This window comes from Meriones unguiculatus, chromosome 7 (genome assembly GCF_030254825.1).
Source record: "Meriones unguiculatus strain TT.TT164.6M chromosome 7, Bangor_MerUng_6.1, whole genome shotgun sequence".
Classification (NCBI taxonomy): Eukaryota; Metazoa; Chordata; class Mammalia; order Rodentia; family Muridae; genus Meriones; species Meriones unguiculatus.
Window position 1 is genome coordinate 53,619,375 of NC_083355.1, and position 16,895 is coordinate 53,636,269.

General features: G+C 46.4%; 2 protein-coding genes across 2 annotated transcripts in view; both read right to left on the reverse strand.

Moving 5' to 3' along the window:
• The window catches only part of Gad2 (glutamate decarboxylase 2), a 66,650-nt gene extending 54,704 nt beyond the window's left edge, over window positions 1-11,946 (reverse strand). The window contains exons 1-6 of the mRNA XM_060387449.1: window positions 10,952-11,946; window positions 10,334-10,393; window positions 10,053-10,202; window positions 8,908-9,141; window positions 4,561-4,651; window positions 3,980-4,092 (exon numbers count right to left, since the gene is read on the reverse strand). Coding sequence (XP_060243432.1) covers window positions 3,980-4,092; window positions 4,561-4,651; window positions 8,908-9,141; window positions 10,053-10,202; window positions 10,334-10,393; window positions 10,952-11,027 — 724 coding nt within the window. The 5' untranslated portion in view covers window positions 11,028-11,946. The remainder of the gene's footprint in view (window positions 1-3,979; window positions 4,093-4,560; window positions 4,652-8,907; window positions 9,142-10,052; window positions 10,203-10,333; window positions 10,394-10,951) is intronic.
• Window positions 11,947-15,088: 3,142 nt separating this feature from the next.
• The window catches only part of Myo3a (myosin IIIA), a 227,060-nt gene continuing 225,253 nt past the window's right edge, over window positions 15,089-16,895 (reverse strand). The window contains exon 34 of the mRNA XM_060387450.1: window positions 15,089-15,665. Coding sequence (XP_060243433.1) covers window positions 15,551-15,665 — 115 coding nt within the window. The 3' untranslated portion in view covers window positions 15,089-15,550. The remainder of the gene's footprint in view (window positions 15,666-16,895) is intronic.

The window sequence follows — 16,895 nt, forward strand, 5'->3', positions numbered from 1 at the left end:
TTGTAAACTAAACATATCTACCTCATTATTATGAAAATTTGTTTTTTTGCCTTCAATAAGTGTCTTAAATACATAACAAAGAATTTAAAATAATATATATGACTTATTACCAGTTTGTTTTATTTATATGCTTATTCTATATGTCTACAAACCCAGGAAGACTACAAACTTCCCAGGTTAAAACGGGCCATTGAGTGGGAAAAGTTGAAGAAACCCTGACCTAAATTTCAGGGAAAATCCTTATAGCTCCTTGGAAGTATATTCAAATTCAGATTCAAAGGTATAGCTAAGAGGATTCAGGAAAATACATTGGGTCCACCCACACTAAGAAAAGCACCTCAAATGCTGGGCATGGTGGGGCATGTGTGCAGTGCCAGCCTGGTCTACATTGTGAGCTCCAGAACATCCAGGACTACAAAGACCCTGTCTTAAGAAAACAAAAGCACCTCAAAGGGGATTTTCACTTATTCCATTGTTTCTGTTAGCTCTTTAAAAGGTCTTATCATGTAGTACAGGCTGGCTTTGAACTCATGATTCTTCTGTCTCAGCCTTGCAAATTCTGGGATTCATGTATATACCACAATGCCCATCTTGCAGAGACTTTTGAAAAGAAATTTTTTTTTTCCCTTTCTTTCCTCTCTAGTTTATAAGCATAGCCAGTCAGCATTAGGCCTGTAAAATCCTGGTGCTGTGATGTGACAAATAGCTACTTCTTTTCTTTTCCAGCAACGTCTTGTGCTTGAATTGAGGTGGATAAACTACTGCTACTGCTGCAGGCTGCTAATGGCTCCTACAAAACTCAGGACAAACACGTATGTTCATTCATCTCAGCATCCTTTGCTCATTTCTCCGAACAGATCTTTTTTCTCAAAGATATTTCTGAGATACAATTGCATTCATAAACACAATGCTGTTTGCTGATTTCAGCTCCATATAGAACGACATTTCCTGTGTTTCCCCAAGGCATGATAATGTTTTTCTCTGCTCTGTAAGGAGGGTCTTGCTTAACAAGCAATGGAACTTTCTTCAGAATTGCTGAGAAGCTTAGGAATTCCGCTCTCCAGGAAGCATAAATGCACAGCAGAGTGAGTGAAAGTATGATCTCTGCCCTACTCCAAAGGAGAAATTCTTGGGATTATTTTATGGGTGGTTTGATCAAGCTTTTCTTCTAGCTGAGGAGCAGGCAGGGTCTGCCAAGCTGAAGAGCCCAGACAGGGCTATGGCCTTTGTCTCATGAGTCCTGGGATCTGCTACAAGAAGACCGCTTGGTCTAAAGCATCCATTAACCAGACCTTGGCATCTCTGCAGCCAGAATACAGGCAGTTACTACCCTGTTAGACCCTACAGATCCAGGACAGCAGAAAACAGGTCAAGAACGTTCAGATTAGATGCCCAGTTGAAAGACAGACTGGATTTGTCTGATGCCAGAATCAAAGGAAAGCTTTAAGGAAGTTTCACTCTGGCTATGTTTTCTCATTTTTAGCACTTATGACATTTCGAGCTAGAGAATCCCTTAAAACAACAACAACAACAAAAAAACGGTTGTCTTCATCAATATGGGGTGTTTAGCCTCGTTCATGGCTTCCAGTTGTAAGCAATATTTTCTCTCAAGCCATGGCAACCCAAAATATCCATTGACATTGCCAGTTGTTCTTTTGGGAGGGTGACCTTGACTGCCTGGTTTAGGACTGTAGCTCTTGCTACATTTCCCAGTCTGGGGGAAGGGGTGGAAGAGAAAGGAGAATGTATGCAAAGAAAGTACTCTTCAAGTGTACTTACTCAAGAAGCTTCCAGCCCTCACCTGCTGCTCCTCACTTTGCACCTCAGTCATCATACAGTTAAAGGCTTTGCAGCTCTGAGGATGATGAAGAGATTTGTGCAAAACCACATGACAATTAGACACCCAAGTCCTACGGCCTTGACTATATTAGAAAAAGACCTGTGACTAAGCCTGTGATCTTTTCCCTTACTCTTTATGATCTGCCAAACTTCAGAGTACTCTCTGATTCTCAAGTGTAGGTAACATCACATATACAGAATTCTTCTAGAAGTCATAAGGACAGTTCCAGGAAGCACCAAGTCTCTGGGTGTTAATGGTAGGAATGAACAGAACTGAACAACAGTCAAACCAAGTTAAGCATTTTGTCCAAGTCAAACACTCAACTCTTAATATTTATTCCCAGGATCCCAGGAACCCAGGATGTGCCTGTGGTCCTACTTTCCCTACTCCCACCCCTTGTATCATTTGACTCCTTAGTGCAGGAACAAGGCTAGTTATTATCTTATAAAACTACTAGCAAATAAGGATGCTAAGAACTGTCATTCCTCTTATAGGAAGTTGAGCAGAAACAGGTTCCTATTGCTTTCTATTGCTGTCCCCTCTGACTCTGGAATATTTATATAACAATGTGACACTATGTCTATGGTTTTCACACCAAGGAGAGAATATATGAGTCTTCAGGGTCAAAGGATGAAACTTTAGTCTCCACAGAATGATTTGCCACCATCTGCTGGGTCTTACAGAACCTAACAGAAACATCTATGAGGATTCTCTCTTAGGGTGTATGTTTTCTGGGGCATGCAGGTTCCAAGGCAAGCTGGATAATAAGGGATGGCGCCTATGTAGACAAGCCAAAATTTTAGAGTCAATAGATTCCTTCTATTCTTCTATGAACCATTCAAATTGAACCACATTGCTCTTAATACATCTCAGGGACAGCTCAATCCTATAGTCAACCCTAGAAGAGAATTAATAAAGTAGAAATGATGTTGTAACCCTTGTAACTGTACCTAGTTCTTCATGAATATACGTTCCAAGCATCAATTTCAGACAGTAAAGAAAAAGCCACAAACTTAGCATCAGAGGAGACTAAGTATTAAATTGCCTAGAAAATTAAAGAATCCATCAGGACTAGTGTGCAATGACTGTTTTTTTTTTTTTTAAGGCTAATTTTCTGTTCCATTTAACTAACACTTTTCCCTTTAGCATATGTAAAAACATGCTATATACTTAAAAACATAAAATAACAGATAAGAGATGGTTAGACAAACATGTAAGTCTTGTCCTCTAGGCCACTGTTGCTTGATCATTTCTTCATCCTCACACCTTTGTTTTCTTCTCTCACCTCTCACCCACCTTTGCAGATTTTCATAGAAGGGGTCTGACAACAGCAGATGTGCCTCTGGCCTCTCCTGTTGGACCCACCCATCACAGTGTCTTGAGGACTGGCTTCCTCACACTGATTAGGAACTGCTCAGACACTAATCTTTTTCATGGGTCAGTGACTTTTCCCATTGCCTCCCTAACTTCTTTTTCATCTATGAATCAAGTCAAGGTCACATCTCTGAGCTAAAGGCACAACATTTTGCTTCATGTTGATTCCCTGGGCTGGGAGAACTGTAAATAATGGAGCTTAGTATGCAGTGGCTGGTAATCCAAGGCAAAATGGAAACGATTGTGTACTCTTTGCCCCCCTTGAAATTAGTCTAAATCCACTTTCCTGCTCTTCATTCCAGAGACTAGAGAAGGGGATGGATAGACTCTTCTGAGGAGATACAGCTCAATAAACACCTTCACACACCGAGTGGTGTATTAAATGTCTTAAATTATGTTGTTTTCATTTCACTGATTCTGGGAAATGCAGGAAGGTGAATTTCCTTATTAGCAATCACTGTTCTTTTGTCCAGCACTGTCCAAACATCATACATATGGGGTCATGGTAGAAGTATGGGGTGATTCCCCTCTACTGAGCACAAGTGACTGCCGTTCAAGCACGGAATTAACAAGCCTGAAGGTGTGCCCAGTAGACTCAGCTGCACTCATTATTTTGATAAACATACAGCCTAGGTAACCTAATAGTAAACACAGAATGATGTTTAATTTTCTTAAGTTCATAACATGTCATATCAGCAGAACAAAACAGGAAAAATGAAATACATATACACACACACACACATATATATATATATATATATATACCAGGAGAAAATATTCCATCTCCAGAACCTCCTGGCCAGCCAATGATTTCTCTCATTTTCTTTAGTGTAACATATTCTAGAAGCACAAATACAGGAGCGATCTCATAGGTGAACCTGAAATATAGAAGCAACCATATTTTATGTATGTTTCTCAGGATAAGTTATTATTATATAATCACAGAATCTCTCCTTTTAAAAAATTTATATTCATAGATGTAAGGATTATAACATTCAATATAAAATTATCCATAAAAGGATATCTAAAATATTGCTCATTTTTCTATTGCCTTAAAGTCAAGATCTTCAAATATTGGCATAATGCTCAGGGTAGTTTATCATATTGGATTCAGAACATTACACAGTGGGGCTACTTAAAAGGCAACATTGGGCTCTATTTTCCTTTCATCAACATGTTATTTTAAATCAAAGGTTAAAAAAGTCTCATTTGTATTTTTAAAATTTCCATACTTTGATAAAATCAAAACCATATAGAAGCTTCTTTTTAAATTAAGCCAGAGTGAGAAGAATCCATGGTGCAAAGTGAGTTACACAAAAGAGGTTTTTGTGTAATCAGCTACTTACATGTTGGTGTTTGCTGTAGAGGTCAGCCAGTCTGCTGCTAATCCAACCATATCCAATCCAGTAGACAGCTGATTAAAATAGCGAGGATGCCCTGAATAAAATGGAATCAGAATTGCAACCAGTGAAAATAACTGTCTCCCAAACACATGGTTTTTATATCTAAAGGATCTTGAAAGGCATTTCAGTTACAAGAGATGCATATTCAGAAATCAAATATGCAAATATGCCTGTGAGCACAAGACACATGATCACATACACACATATGCACACACGCTCAAGCAACCAGAGGCAGCTTAGGGTTTAGTATTTTCTAAGACACACTCTAAAGATCTTCTCTTAAATATGCCTTATAAAAATAAAATGTACCTTGCAAGGCAGACTAGACCATTTCCTTCTAACTTCCAGCATAATTGCAAGGTAAAATGTTATGGTATTCCAAATCATTATTCTCATATGCACTGATACTGTTAACGGTCCTTTTGTTGAACTGTTCTGACAATCAGCCATACTATGACATCCTTCAGGCATGCCAGAATTCATAATAATATCAGTGACAAATGACTGATGATTACAAAGACAGGACAAAAATGAGAAAATAGGACACTCTGCCTAATGGTTAGTCCTACATTCAAAGGTGATGAGTGTCTGGAGATGGCATAGACAAAGCTAATTCTTGACGGTTCTTTCCTGTCTGGATATTTGATTATAATCAACAGAGCCTCCTTATAGTTGAGATTTAGACCAGAGCTGAACACACTCAGCATTACTGTCTTCTGAACAGATATGCGGAGAAAAATATTCCATGGATAGATTGACCCATTAAAAGGATTATCTAATCAACTTCTAGATTTCTCTAAGATTCCATAAGTGGACTGAACCCCCCCCCCCCCGCCCCGGCTGCTTTTTGTGATTATAAGTATCTCCTCGGGAGTCTCTTTTATCATCTTGTCCCGTAGCAGCCTACCAATAAATCCATGTTTTCTTTAGTTACGGCAATTTGGGAAGAAGCATAATTATGGAAGTGGCATCTGATAAAAACGGTTTCTGTCACTTGTTGGACTTCTGTCTGGTGCTGGGATGTGAGTTTCTCATCCCAAATGCGGGCAGAACAAGATAAAGGATGGCACTAGGAAAAGCACAGTGCTTATCTCAGGGACTAGACGTCTCTCTTATCAGCCCCAGGCATGTGGCTAGAGAGTTTGACAGTGGGAACAGATGTGCACTGGGAAGACGCACATTTAAGAGGGACTAGTGTTTATGCACCTTTAGTTAATTCTTGGCATTGCCTCCTTTATGGCCTCAAATTGGGCCCCACCCCTTTTTTCTCTTCTGTGGCCCTTTGACTCCAATCTCATCTGTTTACTCATTCAGAAAAGGTCTAAGTCCCTCGCTGCTGCAGTTGCCGTCAAGACACCACCCCTTTCTCTCTGCCTCATTGACTCCCCATTTCACTGTAGCCCTCGGCTCACATCACAGCCTGCTTCTTTTTTCAGAGGGCCCTCCACTCTTCCATTCCCAAATCGTTTTTTGAGTGAGGAAATCAATCTGGATTTATAGCTTATATGAATTTTTAGACGCGCCTACCTATTAGCACACAGATTTAACTCTGGAATAAAACTGAAACCTCTGCATAAACCGAGGGGGTTCTGGACATCAGAACTCCAGTGTACTCTGAGCAAACACTTGGCAGGGGTGGGGGGACTAAATGCAAGCTTCATGCTTCTTGCTACTGACTCTCCTTGCTACCATATAGTTTTTGACCTTGTTCTGCAATTTTATTTTCTCCTGCACCACAGCTTTCATTCACTGATTATGAATGAAATACTACTACAGAGGGAAGTAGTTTGACAGGTCAGACCAGCATGCCATTTGGCGTTCTGGCAGAAATATCCCCCTAATTACATTTGTACTGCTCCTGTGGCCCCTTCCAGCTGCCTTCAAGGGATTCCCCTTCACCCACCCAAGGCTGTTTGAGAAGTTGAGAAACTGCCTCTGAATCTGTCAGCAGTTCCAGCAGTGGTGGGCATTCACATGCTCATGTGCTATGAGCATGCTGAATAGGCCATGCTCTGCTCTGAGCACAGGAAGTCTCCTGCGCAGATTAGCAAATGAGTCCTAAAGGATGTGCACAAACTAGTACCTGGCAAATAAAACACAGTCAGGTGGAGAGCAGCCAAAAGTTCTCCAAAACTTCTTCTTGTGACCCGACAACCCACAGCATGATGCTCCTCCTCTACTGGCTTTAATTTCCTAAGTCTAAAGTTTCTCTTAAAGACTGAAGACTACACAGACCCTTTCCTCCCAGCCACCGCAATGAACACAGAAACCCCTGCAGACACTGTTCTAGAATCCACCATTCACAGAAGTTTCTAGTCCAACACTTCTTTACAAAGGATTTGAACAGCACACAGATCCTCATAGAAAAATCTCCACTGCCCTTCAATCCTCTCTAAAGTTCGAGGCCAAATGGAAATTAGGTTTAGAGAGACCAGGTGACATTTTATAAAATGATCTTCAAAGGATCCTAAGAATACGGGATGGTGATGGGGTGATGGGGGGTAACTGCCTTGACAGACTGGGGTAGTGCCAGTTGATAAACGAACACTAACACCTTAACAAGCTATAAGCTTTCCAGTTGAAGACAAAAGCTGCGTATTGATTTTTTTTTTTTTTTAGTGCTATTTGGAGATATATGAGCAAAAGACAAAACAAGGCACAAATAATATTGAGATATTCATCTTAATCCGTCAGATTTTTATCCTTACTTCAAACAAAACGCACCACAGCAACATTAGACTAACAGTTTAAAAATTTGTAGCAAAAAAATCTAAGAATTTAATCGGTCCATTTATTTCCCCTGCCGGTAAATAGAGCACTGATACACAGAACTGTTACTTTCATTGACTGGCGATTCCTATTAGCTTAACTCTAAATTGCATTTCAAAGACTAGCAGCTTTTAAGAACAAAGATGTTTTTAAAAAGCATGCATTCTTTTTTTTTATTTGTGAGCAGCATAAACAATAGGTAGTAATTTTCCACAAGTGTGTGTAATGTCAGGTGTGGGGGGTGGGTTCAGCGGAAAAGAGCTGAAAGCATTGCTCAAATTTGTACAGAAGAGAAGGCAAGCCGAACGTCACTTCACGCCTGGCATGTATACCCTATTGAATTTTCAGGAGGACTAACTGATGCTGTCTAATAAATGTCCAAAAATTATAACCCTTGGAAACCAACAAAAACTCATTTCCCCTCATGTCTATTTCAAGTCTTTTGAAGTGGATAATAATTAGACAACAAATCAGTTTCCCAAGGTTTCTACGAAAACCTCTTTTTCTCTGATCATATAAAGAATGCTCAGGGGGAGAAAGGGCTAAACTGTTTTTGTAGCAAAATTCTCAAGATGTTTGTTGTTTGTTATACTAATGAATTACCCACAAAATGGCAGCATGCTATGATGTCTGCCTGCTAACTCCTGCTTGCTTAATAGTTCACATAATAGTTGGTAGGAAACCTTGTTGATTCTACAAATCATTGTAGATCCCTAAGCCTTCCCTCCTTTGCCTCAGAAAGCCCTTCATATTTATCACTTTAATCTGTTTCGCTGTATCAAGACAATGTAGGGGAAAAGCAGGACACTAAGGACCCCAGTGGAAGAAAGCTTTCAAGGCGCTCAAACCAGTGTTGCACCTGGAGTTACAAGATCGTTTTATCCTCTCTTAAAGGAGATATGAGAATCCAACAGAGCATAACAACATGTTCAAAATGGACCCCTAAATATGCCACATACACATACACAATAGCTGTGTAAAAGACAAATCCTGCGCTGCTAAGCTGGTCTATATTGGGGGTGTGTTTCCACGCTTCTCTCAAACAGGAGAAAAACTGGAATTCAAATCTAAAGTTAGTCATTTGAAACAACCCGGCAGCATTCTCCCTCCAGCCTGAAGGCTGTATAGGTCGGTTAGCTCGGGTTCTTGATTGGTGCTGTGCCAAGAAAATTGCCAGCAGCACATTGGAGTTCAGGCTTACAGGGTCGCCTCTTTAGCTCTCTTTTCCACATTTCCTTTCTTTCTCCATTTTGGGTTGTTTCTACTGGCCCCTGCTGACAAATGTTTGCTTCTACAACCTCTGATTAATCTGATTAATCTCCGTGCCAACCTGACAGTTGATGCCCCAATGACAGCTCTGTTATTGACAAGGTGCATCAGTCTAATAAAGGCTATTTTTAAACAAATGTAACTTTGCAGTTTTGAAAACGACACGACCCAACGTAACATGAATGATTTTATAGAAAAAAAAAGAAAATTGCAAAAGAAAAAAAAGCTTTATTATTGCTGCTTGCACAATACCTGTTTTAATTGCATATTTTAGAGTTGTTTGGCAATGCGTCAAAATTTCCTCCAAATTTTGTGGTTGGTCTGCCAGTTCCCAATTATACTCCTGAAGAAGCTCATTGGGGTAATGGAAATCAATCACTTTAGTTGATCTATCGAAACTTTTCACCACATACTGAAGTAAAATGTTCATAACATCCTGCAGAAATGCCAGAGTGGGCCTTTCTCCCTCACACGCAGGCAGCAGGTCTGAAGAACGAAACGGAAAGGACACTTTAGATTACCGCAATTACAGATCGGCCAGTTTCCGTTGGAACTAATCTTATCACAGTGCTAAGGAGGCTGATGCAAGGGTGGGCGGCGGTCCCTGGGAGATGGAGGCCTGATTGGGTTTGAGGGTGGGTATATCCTGTCTCAAACAAAACCACAGCATCTGGAAACAAAAGCGAATAACATCTTCCGGAATGAATTTTTGTATTTTAACTGTAACATATTGTGTTGCCTGGTTTGCTCCTTTCCAGAGAGAATGGCTCAGCTTGTCTATATCGCAGGCGTTTGTCCTAAATGGTCTATTTGAGTACATCATCCTAATTGTTTGCCAATACTCCACCTCAAAAATATTTGAGAGCCGCCTTCAGGCAAACCAGGAAAAATGGATCATGACAAATTATTATTTTGAAGGTCAGATCTTGCCCAAGTTGGGGGGTGTGTGCGCGCTCGCTCGCTGTTTGGGAGCCCGGGAGTCCTGCATGCGCATGTAAAATTTAGCGCCTAGAGCTCACGTAAACAGAATGGTTCCTCAGTGAAATAACGGTTAGAAATTACTCTGGATCCAATCGAACACCTAAAAATCCCTGCAGTTACTTGGCAGGACATCTGGAAATCTGTCCTACCCACAGGCTGGGCAGCGCCAGGAAGCGGACCTTGGCTCACGCGCTGCCCTGGCCACCCCCAGCTCTCCAGGCCGCTCTGGCGCAGCGCGCTGTGGCCACCAACTCCGGTTGGGGAAGGCCAAGCTCAGGTTCTCAGGGCGCTCCAGCTCGCAGACCCCACGTTCCCCGGCTCGGTGGAGGTTCTCGGAGGGCGCGCCCCGCCTTCCACCGGCGCGGCGGGGTCAGGCGCGGGCGGGCGGGGCACGGTCCTGCCGCGGGCGCCCTTACCTGTTGCGTGCAGAAACGCGTAGTTGATTTCCGCTTTGGGGCAGCCGCAGGGCTTTTGGTCGCAGGTGCAGGCGACCTTCCGGGCGGCGGCCGGAGGGGCCAGGCTCCCGCCGCTCTCCGCGGGCTTCTCGGACTCTCCGTAGAGCAGAGCTGCACCGGACAGAGAGCGCAGGGCTCGGCTCGGCGCCGGCACCCGGCGGGCTCGCGTCCCCCGGGCTCCCCGGGCCCCCCGCACCCCCTGTGCCGCCCTCGCGCGCCCCCCGCCCAGCCCCGCCGCTCACCGCACAGCTTGTTCCCGAGGCCGCCCGTGAACTTCTGAGCCACCTGGCACCAGGCTCTCGCTGCCACCGCCAGGCAGGGGGAGCGAAGCGAGAAGAGAGCAGACGGGAGGATGAGAGATCGCGTCCGCGGTGGTGGCGTCTGCGGACCCGCGCCGACGCCGCGAGCGGCCGCGGCTCTCTGCTCCCGCAGCGGGGCCCGAGGGACCCGACGCAGTGTCGTCCCGGGAAGCAGCGCGCGGAGGCTCGTTTGCGGGGCCCGGGGCTCCGGACCGTCCCTCCCCGTGGCGGCGTGCCTCCCCGGACCCCGTGCTCGCCCCTCAGACCCCAAACTCTGTCCTCCCCCCTGCGTCCTTCTCTGCCCTGCTCCTTCCCGCTCAGCGTCTAGACGTCCCCAAGCCCAGCTCGGCCCCCCGCTTTCCGACCCCCGCAGGAGCTGCGGTGCTTCGGGAGCCTGCGCTTAGGGGAAGGGGCGAGGCCCCGGGCCCTGTCCCGGGGGACATACGGCCTCGGGGTGGAGGGGAGGCGGACCTAACCCAGAGAGCCGGGCGAAGCGCAGGGATAACTTCGGCGCCGCAAACCCGAGCCGCCGCGAGCTCTCCCGCTGCAGGTCCCCCTTACCTGTGCTGGGGTTCTCGGGGTCCCCGGAGCCATCTTCAGAACCGAAGGACCAGAAGCCGGAGCCGGGGGATGCCATGGGCTCTGCGATTCCCGCGCCGGCCGCCTCCGAGTGGCTGGGGCGAGCTGCCTCCGGCTCGACCCCGCACGCGCCTGCGTGCTCGCGTGAGTGTGTGTGTGGCGGGAGGCGGGCGCCGCGCGGGGACGGGCGGCGAGGATGGGTGTCACACAGGGACAGTGGCCGTGCTGTCGGCGTGCGCCCGTGTTCGTGCGCTGTTCGAGTCAGGGCGAGGGGACGCGCGTCTGCGCTCTCTGCCCAGGTTAAATAGGGAAGTCTCCGCGATGCTCGCTGTCTGGAGATTGGAAAGTGCCCAAGAGATTTTTTTAGGGAGAGGGAACTTGGAGGGGAGGTGAGGGAGGGACGGGAGGGAAGTGGGGGTGGGGGCTAGGTCGTGAGTCAGAGGCGGGGGAGGGAGGAGTGCCGCGCGGCGCCGACCCCGCCGCCCGCGCTGCCCGCCCCGCCGCGCTGTCCAGGGTGCTGCCGCGGCCCGCGGGCCTCCGCAAACCCCGGCGCCGGGAGACCCTGGCAGGATTTAAGGCTGGCCGCGGCCGGCTTTGCTTTTGCGTCGTCCAGCTCTTTGTTTGAGGGCTGCCTCTGGCTGAGGCCGAGCAAAAGCGGTTCTCGCTCCCGCCTTCCTCTGAGCCTGTGCCGAGGACACTGTGACCTCAAGAGCTCAGGCCACCTGGCCACACTCACGCACAGCTCCTGAGTGTGGAGAAGGTACCCAGGGCGGGTAGGAAGGTGGACCGCCTACGTGCCAACGGACCCATCTCCTTAGCAGAGCCTAATGCCTTCCTGCTGAGTTGAGTCAGCCTGGGGGCGCACGGTTCCTGGGCAGCCGTGTGCTGGGTCCCCAGACCCACTGCCCAGGCTTTGACTGACAGCTGAGGAGAAAGACTGCTGATTGAAGCAATTAAAATCCACGCTGGAGTCTATCACTGAAGACCTCAGGCTGGGAAAAATTAAATGAATAAAACGAACAGAAACTTCTTGAAAGGGAGCGGGGGAGAGCTGACACAGCCTACAGAATTTATCTTTCGTGGGGGAAGGGTCCAGGTCCTTGGTGACCTTGGCATACAGAGCCTGCTGCTTAAGCGTGACTTGAGGAAGCGTGTGCACAGGAGGGATGCGGGGGGCGGGGAGGGCGGTTTCGAAGCAAGCAAACCAGACTTTCCAGCTATCAGGAGAAAAGGCTTCTTTCCAGGGGTACTCAAACCTCTCCCCTTTCCAAAGGGAGCCCTTACCGTGAGTGGATGCCCAGGAATCTAAGATTGGCAACTCCAGGCCCAGAGAGAAGTACTCTGTTTTCTCTAATAAAGGAAATGAAATAAACCTTTCTGTTTTCCTTTCCTTAAAGGCTCTTAAACACAGGGACGACACCTTGGGGGTTTGGGGCCCTTGAAGTTCGCTTTGTCTTCTCCTGCGCCTAAACTGTACCCATGGCTACCGGCTTACAGAGAGCCCCGCCCCCCCTAAAAAACAGACTGGCAGGAAAGCGTTGCTCTCAGCCATTTACGACCTCCTTCCCTGTGCTCCCGGAGCGAGCACCTGCAGTTTTCACCATCTCCACAGCTCTTTCTTCCTTCTTTGAGTTTTAAACGAGGCACCAAAGTTGTTGCCAGTGCAGGCGCCCTCGAATCTTCGACTCGGTGACCACTGTTACTTATTTTATTAGGGATTCTGACCTCAGGTGGCTGTGAAGACCCCCAAGGCTTGGGTCTCCAAGCGCATTCTGTCCATGAGGCTTTATTTGCTTCCCGTGCGCCCAAATCCAGGGGGCCAGGAATGCCCACTGAGGCCGGGGGATCCGGGGATGCAATTGGCGCTGTTGAGGCGCTGCCCAAGGCATGCGTGTCTCTAAGCTTGCGCTGGCGAGAAGCAGGAGTATACTGAGAGAAGGCAGTTATCTTGACCTTAGGCCTCAGCATGGTTAGCCTTTAGAGCACTCCCGGTCTGGTCGCTTCAGCTGGCAGAGTCACAGCTCCTGGAATGCAGAAAACTTGGCTCCTGTCTGCTGGGTGCTCACTCCATCCAGCCTTGCAGACACGATTCCGCGAGAGACGGTTCTTTGTTTAAATCCATATCAAACCCTGCAAATAATTCTCTTCAAGCCAGCTGGCTAGGGTTGAAGCTTTTTACTATGGATGAGTGATCGGAAATAAAAAGGCTCGTAAACACACACACACACACACACACACGCACGCACGCACACCTTTCAAGGAAGAAATGGATGAAAACAAGAGGGTAGATTCTCAACATCTGAATTTAACTTCCTCAAAAACAATGACTTAAAATGGTACTTGAATTCCACAAAATGGTAACTGAATTCCACAGCTCTATGTATCTTTAAATCTAATGGGGTTTACATTATTTTATTTATTTATTTATTTATTTATTTATTTTGCCACTTCAGACGCAGGTTGGAATTGGGTTTGTCTTTTAAAAATCAATCCCTTCCTCGATAGCAATTTGCTTTGTAAATTTTTTCATTTCCCCATAGAGCCCCCCTCCCTTTGCTCCTGGCTGGTGATAACAAAAGAGCACAGGGAGGTAATAATTACTGTCATTAGTTCACAAAGGAGGCAGCACAGACTGGGAAGGGAAGGCTGCTGCTGGGGGAGGCTTTTCCTCCAACGTAGGAGACCCACACCAAAATCTCCAGCATAGCCCACAGGAAGATTTCATGGGATGACCTTTTTCTTGTCCACCGTGCACCCAGAAATCCTTGTGGTAGGTGAAGTCAAAGAAGGGTGTTTGGCACAGGTTTTCTCCCATGTTCTTTTGGTGCTTAAATGTTGAGGGACTGAGAAAGAATAGGTAGGAAAAAAGGGGAATGAAAACAACGACATTGCAATCTTCCACTGAGGGCAGGCTAGTTCCCACATCAGCCTTACTGAACCTGGGGGGGGGGGCAGGGATCTCTGTTGCCTCTCTACTCAGCAACTGAATATACCGATGCAGACACTCCTGGGAGGACTCTGCCGTGTGGGGTCCACTGGAACCCAGGATTAGAGGATAGGTCTGGCAGGCAGCCGGGCAGGGCTTCTCTCCACTGCACCTGCTCCAGGTGGGGTGCTGGGGAGCAGGAACCTTAGCCAGCCCTGGCAGTACTCCTGCCTCCCTGGTGTCAGTCTGTGAGCCCTGCTGTTCTGGTTTCTTGTGCCAGGTACAGGTCCTGCCACTCCAGGAGGTTGGCACAGTTAGGGTGATTCTTCTGTTCTGTCTGGCCCCAAACTGGAGAGGAGCTATCTAGGGAAGGAGCGGGGAGGGGAGGGCACTTGAATTTGCTGCTTGGTCCGGTCACAACAGGAGGCCTCTCCTTAGCTAGATCTTATTTGTAAATGCGCGGGCTACACAAGCCCCTCTTCGCTTTAGAGGCTGGGATGCAAAAGTTGTCAGTGCCCTCTTTTTGGCATCAGGAACTAGAACCTGATGTGACCAGAATTTGTTTGGCCATTCATTCCTCCTGCCTGCACCTTCTTTACCTGATCTAGGTGTAGACTGGAAAGTATCTGTCATGCAAGGGTTAACCTGGAAGTTTTCTTCCCTTCCGTTTTTCCTTCCTTCCTTCTTTCTTTCTTTCTTTCTTTCTTTCTTTCTTTCTTTCTTTCTTTCTTTTTTTCTTTCTTTCTTTCTTTCTGTTACAGCCCAAAGTGGTAAAAACAAACAAACAAACAAACAAACAAACAATTTCTGTCTCTCACCCACTGCCCTTTTGTTCATTTTTATGTGGCCAACTTCCAATGAGGGGAGGATTACTTCAAATATGCAGAGTAAAAGACCTTAAAATTGAACAGTCCTCACAGTCTGAGGACCACTGCCAGCATGGTACTGGGAAGGCTGAGTGACGAGGTTTGAAGATTTATCTACGGTCCACGTTTCTAGGTAAAGTTTAAGCTAGACTGTGCTTTAAAGTGACTGGGGCCAAATGCGTGTGTGTGTGTGTGTGTGTGTGTGTGAAGATTTGCTGATGGACACAGAAGTCATCTCAGCTCCTGCTGCCAGATCAGCTGGATATCAGAGACAGAGGCCCCCAAGGCACAAGGCAGGCAAACCCGTATAAACCCAGGCTTTCCTGGATGCTTACTTTATTCAGCATTATTAATAATCTAGAGAGGAGAAAAGTCAAGTTCGAGGCGAGCTCACCTTTGAAGTTCGCTCCACTCCCACCTTGCCTGTGTTCTGGCGTACCCAACCAACAGAGACTGACATTTGGTCCTGGGAAAGCCATTTTGAGAAAGAAGAAATCTCTTAAATCATTTTAAAACGAGCAAAGTGTTGGTGACAGCTCTGGCACAGTGAGTGCCCCAAATCAGGAACAGCAGAATAAGGGGATACATTAGGTGAATGGGGGTGGTGTGACAGGCAGGTGGGGGACGTCCGAGGACCAGTATTTGCAACTATCCAAGGGGTTAAGATTCTGCTAGATCTGGACCTCAAGATCTGGCAGGCTTCAGTGCCCTTGGCTTCCGCGTACGCCCTGCTGCTTTGGTTCTTGTAGTATCTCAGAGTCCCACACTTTCCGAAGCTCGGTAGGTGTGCTACAGCTGCACCAGGCGCCGGCGCTGGGAGGTTTTGCGCAGGAGCCTTCTGTAGTCGTAGGGGCTGGCGGAGATCCCGCGGTCTTCTTCCCGACTCTCCGCCGCGGTCCAGCACCTGCAAGCCAAGCGCCGTCCCACAGTCAGCGGCAGCTGTTTGCGTGTATTTTCATCCACCCTCCCAGGGCTAGGCGGTTCTCTTCCTTGAGCCATCCACCAACCACACGTATTTAAGAAAGGCACAATCAAAATGACAGGCTAAACGACCTAACGTAGCTCTAATAAAGCTCTGCAGTTTTGCAAAGCCGAAACCAATGGCTTTTGTGCTCAGATAAGAGCAAAGCCTCAGCAGGTAGAGACCGCAAAGGCTCGCTTTGTTCGAAACAAGAGTAATTCACATCTAATAGAGAACTACTTATTTTAGTGCCTTATTTAGTTTTTAAATGACTTTCATCAAACAGGAAGATTCAAGGAGCACAAATAGATAACCAGCTTATGCATTTTCAAACTGCTCAGAAGTTTCTTTTAAACACTGAGAGGATCTGACCATTAACTCCAGCAGTGACACAGGTGCTGTTTGCTCTGTTGGCTTTTCAGGCTTCAGTGTTTTTAATGTAACTGCTTTCCTGGACCCACTGTAGTAACTCCAGTCCATGCTTATCTGTTTCTGCAACTTGCCTGAGGAAATGGAGATGCTCTCTAAAACACAGCTCCAAGGTTCTCACAGTAATTTAGCATCTACAAAGTACCAACGCAGATAGGTAATAGGAGAACAAGTCCTTGCTTTCATGGAGTTTTAAGTAGGATGTGGGAGAAGACCAAACAGAAACTTAAAATATCAGGTGATGAGAGAAACCTTGGAGAAAAATTAAGCAGGATAACAGGATGGTGTGTATACACGTAATGATGGTCAAGATAGGCCTCTAGTAAGCAAAATTTGAGAAGACACTTGAAGGAAGACCCAGTAAGCCATGATGCTCTTCTGGGTAGGGATCTATTCAGAATAATAGATCAACCAGGAGAAGGGTCCCAAGACTGCAGCAGACATACTGTCCTGGGAACAATACAGGTTATGGTAGACCTAATGGAATAAGTGAGGAGAAAGCAATATCTAAGTGAGAGCCAGAAGAAGAAGGGCAAGTGTGGAAGAGACACCTGGACACTGGAGACTCTACATTAAGTACACAAATGATTACTTAACATGTGGGCAATGCTGAGAAACCAGAGAGAGGAAGAGGGATCAGTGATGATCAGTCTTAGAGGCCAAAAATAAAGATATTTTAAAAGCCAGCCATGTGTTGAAAGTACAGAGTGAAGCCCTTCCCACAAAAGCAAAAGCCAAAATAAA